We start from the raw sequence: 11,401 nt of genomic DNA, 5'->3' as shown, positions 1-11,401 counted from the left end.
TTCTCCCTTCAGTATAGCGATGTAGTATAAATGTCACTGAAACTTCAAAATCACGTTAGCCCATTTAGGGTACGGTGGTTTAAAAAACAGGGTGGGAGCCCCAACTGCACTTCTCTATTAAAAGAGACCACTGATACCCTTGCTTTGTTTCTCTTAAATCTAATTCTTCACAGGAGAGCTTTTTATGAATTCGGACGGAGTGACGTTCATTTGCAAGGAGAAAAAGGATTTATGAGTAACGCGGCTCTCTGTCCCACTGCCCGGATGAGGGGTGGGGGAGGCGGTCCCGGCAGCGCAGCGCAGTTGCGGCTGCGCCATCCCTCGGTTTCCAGGCGCGCGGGCAGGACCTGGGGACGCGCGAGCTGCTGCCTGGGGCAGAGGCGGGGAGGCGGACCCTCGGTCCTCAGGCGCCGCAGCCGTCGCCGCAGCCGTCCCCGCCGCCGTCGCCGCAGCCGTTCCCGCAGCCGTCGCCGCAGCCGTCGCCGCAGTCGTCCCCGCAGCCGTCCCCGCCGCCGTCGCCGCAGCCGTCCCCGCCGCCGTCCCCGCAGCCGTCCCCGCCGCGGTCCCCGCAGCCGTCCCCGCCGCCGTCGCCGCAGCCGTCCCCGCAGCCGTCCCCGCAGCCGTCCCCGCCGCCGTCCCCGCAGTCGTCCCCGCAGCCGTCGCCGCAGGCGTCGCCGCAGCCGTCCCCGCAGTAGTCCCCGCCGCCGTTCCCGCAGCCGTCGCCGCAGCCGTCCCCGCAGCCGTCCCCGCCGCCGTCCCCGCCGCCGTCCCCGCAGCCGTCCCCGCAGCCCGCCGCCTCCTGTCGGCTGCTCCCGAGAAGGCGCCCCTGCTCCCGAAGTTGCTTACCCGGGAGCACGCACGGGGGCTGGTGGGACCGGCGTCGGCCAGGGCTGTGGTGAAGAGGAGCCGGTGCGTGGTTTCCTGTACCGGGTGAGGACTCGCTCTCTGCAGCGCGTTGTCCGATGTGTTCAGCGGGTTGGGGTGAGACTCCAACCGGGAGCGCGGGAGGGGCGCACGCGGGCACACCTGGGGCGCCGCGCCACCCGCCCGGTCCCCTGGACGCGGCCCCTGCCGGGACAGCCGCACGTGGACCGTCGTGACCGCCCTAACCGGGGCGTTCGGTTCCGTGTTGCAGCCCGGGACGTCCGCGGCGACGGTGCGCGGGAGGGACTGCGGGGACCGCGCCTCGGGGAGAAGCCGCGGAAGGGCCGGGAGCGCGGAGCCCCGCGGGGCGTTGCTGGGCAGCCGGGTCGCCGGCCCCACGGACCCGCGGGTATGCTCAACGGGTCATCCTCGGAGCCGGGGCCCCCCAACGCGTCCGGGCCGCCGCCGCCGCCGCCGCTGCCGCCGCCGCTCGCCGTGGCCGTGCCGGTGGTCTACGCGGCCATCTGCGCGGTGGGGCTGGCGGGCAACTCGGCGGTGCTGTGCGTGCTGCTGCGGGCGCCCCGCAGGAAGACGGTCACCAACCTGTTCCTCCTGAACCTGGCCGCGGCCGACGAGCTGTGCGCCCTCGTGCTGCCCGTCAACATCGCCGACTTCCTGCTGCAGCAGTGGCCGCTCGGCGAGCTCCTGTGCAAGCTCACCGTGGCCGTCGACCAGTGCAACACGTTCTGCAGCCTCTACTTCCTGGCGGTCATGAGCGCCGACCGCTACCTGGTGGTGCTGGCCGCGGCCGAGTCGCGCCGGGTGTCGGGCCGCACCTACCGCGCCGCGCGCGCCGTGAGCCTGGCCGTGTGGGCGCTGGTGACGCTGCTGGTGCTGCCCTTCGCGGTCTTCGCGCGGCTGGACGCCGAGCAGGGCCGGCTGCAGTGCGTGCTGGTGTTCCCGCAGCCCGAGGCCTTCTGGTGGCGGGCGAGCCGCCTCTACACGCTGCTGCTGGGCTTCGCCGTCCCGGTGTCCGCCGTCTGCGCCCTCTACGGCCGCCTGCTGTGCCGTCTGCGCGCCCTGCGGCTGCACGGCCAGGCCCGCGCGCTGGGCCGCGCCAAGAGGCGGGTGACGCTGCTGGTGGCGGCGATCCTGGCCGCGTGCCTGCTCTGCTGGACGCCCTTCCACCTGAGCACCGTGGTGGCGCTCACCACCGACCTCCCGCAGACGCCGCTCGTCGTCGCCGTGTCCTACTTCATCACCAGCCTCAGCTACGCCAGCAGCTGCCTCAACCCGTTCCTCTACGCCTTCCTGGACGGCAGCTTCCGCAAGGGCCTCCGCCAGCTGCTGGCCTGCCGCGCTGCCGCCCCGCGCCCCGCGCCCCGCGCCCCGGTCCTGGCCGCGCCCGCGCTGCAGGGCCCGCCCCCGCCCCCCGCCCCCGGGACTTGCTGAGGACGCGCTAGGGCCGCACCCGGAGCTCCAAACCGTCTAGACGACCCGCGAGCACAGCAACCAAAACGGTCTGTTGTCTCCGGGAGCGCACGCGGGGCTCCACCTAGTGCCAAGGGGAACCCGGTCGACCCCCGGATCTCACAGGGTAGGGAAGGCGGGAAGAGGGCGGCAGTGCTGCTGGGAACCCCCGCCCGTCCCCCCTCCCTCCACGCACCCACCGAGGCCTTGGCAACCTCGGCTCCAGGTGCAGCCTCCGGGCGGTCCTGGGATGCGGGGCCGCGAGGGGCCCAAGGATGCCGCGGGCGCCCCCCGGCGTCCCTGCACCTTGCTGCCTGGGGTTCTGCAAGCGCTGCCTGCGCCTCTGCCCAAGCTGCCGAGCAGCCTGCCCGGGACCTCCTCGCGCCCTTCTCCGCTCACCCTCCTCGCTGGGGAAACGCGTCAAGGCTCGTGCGCTCTGCGCCCGCGTCCCCGAGGAGCGCGGGGTGTCCGCGCGCGTGTGCATCCAGCGGAGGCGGCGCTTGGCTGTGACTACCCGCAACCGGGACGGGAACAGCGACGATTCCCTCCTCCTGTGTTAGGTCCTGTTGTCTCTGCCCTTGCTCTTCCCTACTCCTCTGCCTCGGGAAGCTCCGGGACTCTCAGAGCTCGGGGGCACCCGGCCCGCCCTGCCCCGGGGAGCGGGAGCGCGAGTCTCCCAGGCGCGCCGCGGTGGTGCCTCCTCGCGGAGCCTCTTAGCGGGCGCGGAGCATCCGGAGGCCGAGCTGTGCCCTGTGCCCGAGCGCACCTGCTCACAGCTCTGGGTTACCTGTCCTCGCTGCTTTCCGCAAGTGACTTCAGTGCTCCTGCGCCCCTTTGCCCCAGGTGCCCTCCCACACCACCTGGAGCAGCTCCTTGCATTTCCTCGCGCGGGTATTGCTTTCCAGGACTGAGAACTTTACACATACGTATGCCCTAATCTCATACATTTCTGTGAGGACTGAATGAGATCAAAAAAGGGAAATGTGTATCCATTGCTTTGATGCCTTCCCTCTCATATTCCTCATCTCTTTCGGGAAGTCGGGACCACTGACGTCCTCGTATTTGTCTCCATCAGGTGACTTTCCACAGGGAGGGAGCTCGGGATGCCCCGTGTTTAGTCAGTACGAGCCAGGTGAACCTGCTAAATAATCTAGGCCTGGAATGAGAAGGGAGCCCGGCCAGCCCCTATCTTTACCTCCACTTATGGGAAACAAAAATGGATTAAGAAGAGATCGAGGCTTGGATTTCCCAGCCATCTGCAGTTTACATCTCAGATGTGATGGCAGAGCCTTAACCAGATGACAGTGCTTGAGTACAGTGTTGCAAAGGGTCAGTTTTTCTCTGGGATGAATTCCAAACAGGAATAAAAACTAGAAATATTTGTTTCCTGGAGTTGGGTGTTAGGTGCGAAAAAGACTGCGGGTGTTCGGCAGGTTTGTTTGCCGGGCATGATTCAATTTCTCAATTATTTAGGTACAAAATACCTTTTAAAAGTATATAGAAGGGGAAAAGTCCCCCTCGGTGGGAGCAAGCAAGCACCCTTTCTGATTTTAGGGAATGATAATTGATTCCTTAGCCCTCAAAGTTATTTAGAACAGTAATTCATAGCCATCAGTTTAGAAAAATGTAAATTTAGAAACTTCTACCTTGGCTCACGAATAATAATAGTAAATTGTCCAAAATACAGAGGGTATTTTTTTTTTATGTCTCCATTACATTTTGAATGATGTACCTTTGAGCAGTCCTCTGCTAGTGGACTTCAGAGACCTCTTGGAGTTCATTACAGTATCTTTCAAATTTCTTGGAAACGTTAATTTTCTTTATGACTCACAAAATTCATGAACTCTCAGTACTTTTTTTTTTTTTAAATTAGAGTTTTAAGCTTAGAGTAACTGCCACATTATCTAAGGTGATGGACAAAAAGTCAAGTGGATATTTGGCCACAAACAGCCAGTTGCAATCATGTGGATTTGAAACTTCATCTGTTTTCATAAACTCAGTAGCTGTACTTGGACATTCTCTGGACACCTAGTGGGGGAAAGCTGAGTAAATCCATATGTCCACTGTGTCATCCCAGCCAGATCCCCCCCCCCCCCGCCCCCGGGGCTGTCTGGAAAGCTTGAAGAGGACTAGTGGAAAAGACGCACTGGCATCACTGTGTTGGCCACAGCAACGCATGGAGGAAGGGCCCTGGTAGGGTATGTGGGGGGTTAAATAGGACTTAGTTCAGTTTCACCCTGGCTTTTTAAATCATTGGATAAGCTATTGTGTCGTGATTTCTAGATTGTGGCCTTAATATTAGCATATAGAAATCCAAATTGTATGCCTCAGACTTTCTTTTTACGCCTTAGGTACTGGGTAGAATCAATATGCAAACAGCCATGTACAAGTAGAATTTACTTGCAGTATTGTATTGTAAAGGGCCTAACTCTGGGTTGAATTATTGCCGTCTTTGTGGAAATTATGTTGTTTGGTTATACCACCTCTGATGTTTAAAAATATTTGTTTTGCTTTAGTTATCCTAGTAAGGTTATGTAATGTGTGTGCCTAAGCTGTCGCTTGTGAAAAGCAAAAACGCTGCTAGTCCACATTGAAAGGAGCTCAGTTTAAAATAAAAGCTGAAATATTCTGTGTGGTAAGTGAATATTCTATTGCTTGAGAACATGGGATCCATAATTCAGTCACCTTAGTGCCTTCTAGGGAGAGTTATCTCCAGAGTTTGGGGACCACATCAGGCAAGAGTGTTCACTGAATATCCTGGTCAGGTAAAGCTACTGGGTTTCGCCTGCAGAAAGGGAAAGCTGTGGAATATGTTCTCTCTTCTGGCACCACTGTAAACAGCTCTGTGGGATGGGCTGCACGGTTTCCTATGTGCTCTGGTAAGCTTCCCCGGGTGGGCAGGCTGAAACTGTATTCGGCAACAGTGGGGCTGCAAATTATTTCCCTGCCTGGTGCAGCAAGAGAAACAGCTCCAAGACCACGAAGGCACTTTGTGGCCTTTAGTCAAGCTGACCCATGCTCCAAGTGCCCTGGCCAAACAGGGCCATTGGCTTTGCTCTGAGGATGATCAGCTCCATCTGCTAACCTCTCAGATGCAGTGTTGCCGCGTTATACAGCAGCTTCCAAGTGCCCTTGTCAGCCCTTCCTGTCAGTTGGGGCCAGAGACCATACTCTGCAGCAAGTAGGGTTATGACCCAGCTCTCTTGCCTTGTCAGTGCTGGGATGGCCTACTTCAGGTGATTCCAAAGTTTTCTTGAGCATGTTTCCTCATTGGGAGGGGCTGGGAGCCATCTCCATGGAGGTGGACTATGAATTAACTCTTCTACCTGGGCAGAGCAGGGGGCCCTCTATGCCTGTTCCTGGTCTTGCTCTGAAGATCAGCTCTGCCTTATGACCTCTTGGCTCTAATATTCCTGTGTTACCCAAGCTTTTGGGTGGTCTTTCTAGCCTTTCCAGTCAGGTGGGACAGGGGGCGACACTCCACAGCGGGTAGGGCATGGGCAGGCCAGGCCCCAGTACTGGCAAAACTCCTCCTTTGAGGACCCAAATCAGGAAGACTTGCACCCCCCTGAGTTTCCTGGTCAGACTGCACCACTGACTTCGTTCTGTAGATGAACTAAGCTGCTGGTCCGGGCTACTACTTGGGGTCCATAAGTATGAACTTCGTCTGCCAAGATCTGAGTGCTGGTTGTGAGAAGCTCCTTCCCTCTTCTCACACACAGTCAGATACCCAAGATTGACCTGCAGATCCCCCTGAGATCCCAGGGGGCAAAACTAGAGTAGAGATACCACAAACAATTCACAATGCTGATTCCCCCCCCCCTCTGATTTCTCTTTTCCCACTAAAGGAGACATAGACTCAAGGAGACCTCTCTGTGTGGTACTACACTGGTTATCAGCCAGGAGGAGCAATGTGGTCAGTGTGGAACCCCTTCTCTTACCTTCCAGTGTGGCCTGTCTTGGTCTTTGTGCCTCAGCCTCACACGTGTGCTAAGATTCTCTCAGTAGTGTCTTATTTTTTTTTTATTTATTATAGTCACAGAGAGAGAGAGAGAGAGGCAGAGACACAGGCAGAGGGAGAAGCAGGCTCCATGCACCGGGAGCCCGATGTGGGATTCGATCCCGGGTCTCCAGGATCGCGCCCTGGGCCAAAGGCAAGCGCCAAACCACTGCGCCACCCAGGGATCCCTCAGTAGTGTCTTATCCATGAATAGCTGTTAGTTCTTCTCGTAAGGAGGTGTGAAGTTACAAATGATCTGTGTCACCATCTTGGTGACGTCATTCTCCCATGTAACAGATTCAATGAAATTTTAGTTATTTTTCTTATTGACCTAGAGGAACTCAGTAAGAAGTCAGTTATGTGGAAAAGCTCAGTGCATAAAAGTAGATATGGCATCTAAAATGCCATAAAATGTCTGGGAGTTTAATGATAAATTCAAGTAATATAAAATATTAAGTGTCTCTGACGATAAATACCCTGCTGTTTGGAGGTAACTACATGTAGTCTTGTCAAAAAATACAACTCACTTGAAGCAGAATCACATCTCTATAGTAATTCAGTGCCCCCCACATGCCCAGGCATATCTGACCTAGGTTGCTTTATTCAGGTGCCCCCAGGCTTCCTTTAAAATCCACTAAATCAGGGGATCCCTGGGTGGCGCAGCGGTTTGGCGCCTGCCTTTGGCCCAGGGCGCGATCCTGGAGACCCGGGATCGAATCCCACATCAGGCTCCCGGTGCATGGAGCCTGCTTCTCCCTCTGCCTGTGCTCTGCCTCTCTCTCTCTTTCTCTGTATGACTATCATAAATAAATAAAAATAAAAAAAAAAGAGTCAAAAATCCACTAAATCAGGTTCTCTGGGTACGCAGGTAGCAACATCTCTAAAACTCTCTGATTGGATTTCATAATGCAACATGTGGAGCAGAGCTACTCAGGTGACATCTCTGTGGAGAATGAATGTCATAATATGCCACTGAGCTGTGTGGCATTACTGTGGTAAAACTGAGATGCTAGACATGACTTTATTTTCTTACATATCATTGCATTAATTATTTGGGGCCTGATTTTAACTGATCTTTTTCAGAAGCTTTCACTTTTCTTGCCTAATCATTGTTTAAGTTCTGTTTTATAATAATACAATAGAATCATTTGAATAACTAATAATACTCTCTAAGATATCAAAATATCGATTGTTTAGGCTGCCCAAGTCAAAGGCATCTCTTCTTTTAGGGATTAAAAAAAATCATGTGAGAATTATTTCGTTGGCCTTCTGGCATGTGTCAAAGGTCTATTTTCCTTCTGGTATTAATACATTGAAATAGAAACAATGCTCAAAATAACATTCTCTTTGTGAATAATAGCTTATGCTCAGTGAGTTAAAAAGTAAACTGGTTCTATTAATTTTGTTAATCTTGGGATGCCTGGGTGGCTCAGTGTTTGAGCGTCTGCGTTTGGCTCAGGGCATGATCCTGGAGTCCCAGGACCGAGTCCCACATCGGGATCCCTGCGAGGAGCCTGCTTCTCCCTCTGTCTATGTCTCTGCCTCTCTCTCTGTGTCCATCAGAATAAATAAATAAAATCTTTAAAAAAATTTTTATTTATTAATCGCAATAGGAGGAGCCACACTGATACAATAAACCTACAGGAGCTTAGGTTTTCCTCTCTAGTTGTTTAAGGTATTTGTGAAAAATGGACTTGCCTGCCACCTTAAGGATGATTTATGCAGAAAAAAATCACTATATTAAAAAACTTGTAGTTTATTTTTAAAAATGAAGATGTACTCATCAGAAAACTTCAGAAAAAATACTGATTTTTTTCACTTGCTGAGATCCTATCTAACAGATTCCTTAATTATTTTTAATGTCATAATATTCTATAGGCAGTGAAAATATAATAGCTTCTACCATTTCTTTTTTTTTTTAAATTTATTTATGATAGTCATACAGAGAGAGAGAGAGAAAGAGAGTGGCAGAGACACAGGCAGAGGGAGAAGCAGGCTCCATGCACCGGGAGCCCGATGTGGGATTCGATCCCGGGTCTGCAGGATCGCGCCCTGGGCCAAAGGCAGGCGCCAAACCGCTGTGCCACCCAGGGATCCCTACCGTTTCTTTATTGTTGTTCCTTTACTATTCTTCTTTATTTTTAAAAAATATTTATTTCAGAAAGGGAGACAGAACATGGTAGACTCCTAACTCTGGGAAACGAACTAGGGGTGTTGGAAGGGGAGGAGGGCGGGGGATGGGGGTGACTGGGTGGCGGGCACTGAGGTGGGCACTTGATGGGATGAGCACTGGGTGTTATTCTGTATGTTGGCAAATTGAACACCAATAAAAAATAATTTTATTATTAAAAATTTTTATTTATTTATTTATTTATTTATTTATTTATTTATTTATTTATTTATTTATGAGAGCACATGAGCGGGGAGAGGACCAGAAGGAGTGGGAGAGAAAGAATCCTCAAGCGGACTCTCTGCTGAGCACAGAGTCTGATGCAGGGCTGGATCCCAGGACCTTAAGATCATGATCTGAGATGAACTCAAGAGTCACACGCTTTACCTACTGAGCCACCAAGGTGCCCCTAGTATTCTTATTTTATTTTTATTTATTTATTTTTACTATTCTTATTTTAAATATTTTTTTCTTTTTATTACAATGGGCATCATCTTCATGCATATGTTTTACGTTTTTAAAAAAAATTTGTTTCCTTACAGTATGGCTATAAATAGAATTACTCCCTTACTTTTTCATATTTAAGCTGTATAGCCCTAGACCCTCCCCTCCTCTCTCCTGCCATATGACGGGGTATCTCCCTATCAAACATCACCTGCATCATAAGTGCTCTTGATTCCTCTTTCTCACCTTCTCAGCTTATTCCTTTTGGCTATCTCCAGCCTCTTCTAAATTACCTACATTTACCTTCTGCTACATAATGCTTTTTGTTTAAAGATTTTATTTATTCACAAGAGACAAACAGAGAGAGGCAGAGACAGAGGCAGAGGGAGAAGCAGGCTCCATGCAGAGACCCCGATGTAGGACTCGATCCTAGTATCACGGGATCACGCCCTGGGCCAAAGGCAAACGCTCAACCACTGAACCACCCAGGCATCCCTACATGATGCTTATTGATATCAAAGGTTCTAGTATCATTAACACTTAAAAGAATTTTTGCCTTGACTTTTTCTTCATAGATGAATGCCTTCATAGATGAATGTAAAAGGAATGACAGAAAAATCATCACTCTGCAGTTATAGTATCAACCATTTTGCTATAATTGATTCAAGCAAGGCTTATCAATGAATACCAAAACTATTGGGTGAAGGATTTATTGGGAACAAGGATATTTGCGTGCCAAGATAGTATTTCAAAGATTACTGGCTAATTGTGAGGATAAAAATGGTGTGCCTTTCTAAAGCAGAAATCTGGTTGTATTATGGAGTAATGAAATTAGCATGATTAATGACATGACGGCCTAATATTAAGTGCTATCTGATACCATGGACTCTAGTGATAGAGGTACATATATACACATACACATATACATAGTCCAGGCACTATAATGTATGTCACGAACTGAAGCATTTGACTAACTCCTGGTTAACAGAGAAAAGCTAGAGATAGGGGAATAGGAAAAAGAGTGTCATGAAGAAATAATCACACAAATCTAGAATGCAGGACATTTATATGTTTTGTTGAATTATCTAAAAAAGTCATTGTGACACACACCCAAAGAGATGGGGGAATGTTCTAGGTTAAAAGAAACTGAAGAAAAATAATGATCAAAGGCAATGTATGTGCCTCGACCAGATCCTGATTTGGAATACCAGCTCTAAAGAAGCATTCACAAACCACTGGGGAAATTTGAATGTGGATTAGATTTTAGAAATTATCAGGGAGATTGTGGTAATTTCTTCTGTTGTGTTAATGAGATTGTGGCTGGAGAGGAGAATCTGTCTATTCTTAGGCTATGACGACATAAACATTTCAGGGTGATGTGTCATGATGTCCGTCATTTATTTTCAAATTATTTGGCACAATATCTATGTATGGGTACATGTAATTATATAAACAAAGCAAATACATCAAAATTTTACTGTTAGATGGAAATGGGTACTTGTATTCTTCTTTCAACTTTTCTGTGACTATAAACACTTTTATAAACCTTTCTATATGTCTTCTTTTCATACTTTGGATATTTAAACACTTTTTTGGGGAAAGAGGATACAAACTTCTATTTTATTTTATTATTATTTTTTTAATTTATGATAGTCACACAGAAAGAGAGAGAGAGAGGCAGAGACATAGGCAGAGGGAGAAGCTGGCTCCATGCACCAGGAGCCCAACGTGGGATTCGATCTCGGGTCTCCAGGATCGCGCCCTGGGCCAAAGGTAGGCGCCAAACCGCTGCGCCACCCAGGGATCCCAACTTCTATACAAGAAACAGTCTCTGACCATGTTTCTTCTAAATCTATTGATCTTTCTTATACATCCCTCTACAGCCAGTCTTGGAAGCATTGCACCCCATTTTGTCTGCACTTTCTCCCTCACCTGGCTCTGTAGGTACCTCTAAGCTTGGCTTCCTATTCTGACAATCCACTCAAATGAGCTCAGAATTCCTGTCCAGCAAACATTTCCTCTGATCTTTAGACTTGGATGTCTAATATCTACCTAATATCTTACTCAGATGTCTCAGAACAATCTTATGTGTAACAAGCCCCCTGACAGAGCATTTGTCCTCACTCAGACCCCATCCTAAACCTATGTGCTTCTGCACTCCCCACATCGATGCATAGCTCCATCTGGACATTTGTTTTTGGTTTCTTGCCCCTTTTCTGCCCCTATCCAGTTTATCAGCAGGAGTTTTTAATTCTATCTTTAAACTAGATCTTGATTGAGTGTCTGAATGATTCTCTCTCCCCAACACTGTCCCTCTCTCTTTCCCCTCTCTCTTCCTCTTCACAGAAGTCACCCTTGCACAACCTAGAAAATTGTTTCTAGAATTGTTTCTAGAATAGAAACAAGGAATTGTTTCTATTACTACCATTTCTTGCCAGCACTACTGAAACAAT

The 11,401-nt window shown here is 50.5% G+C and overlaps 1 protein-coding gene across 1 annotated transcript; it reads left to right on the top strand.

Moving 5' to 3' along the window:
• The first annotated feature begins 795 nt into the window (after nucleotides 1-795).
• NPBWR1 (neuropeptides B and W receptor 1) lies at nucleotides 796-2,316 on the top strand. The gene has a single exon (XM_041768611.1). The coding sequence runs from the start codon at nucleotides 1,276-1,278 to the stop codon at nucleotides 2,314-2,316; it is 1,041 nt and encodes a 346-aa protein (XP_041624545.1). The 5' UTR covers nucleotides 796-1,275.
• Nucleotides 2,317-11,401: the final 9,085 nt, after the last annotated feature.

This window comes from Vulpes lagopus, chromosome 9 (assembly GCF_018345385.1).
Source record: "Vulpes lagopus strain Blue_001 chromosome 9, ASM1834538v1, whole genome shotgun sequence".
Lineage (NCBI taxonomy): Eukaryota > Metazoa > Chordata > Mammalia > Carnivora > Canidae > Vulpes > Vulpes lagopus.
This window is presented reverse-complemented; position numbering and strand designations above follow the sequence as displayed.

Excerpts from the sequence above, each read along its gene's own strand:
- NPBWR1 (XM_041768611.1), top strand. The coding sequence starts at position 1,276 with ATGCTCAACGGGTCATCCTCGGAGCCGGGGCCCCCCAACGCGTCCGGG.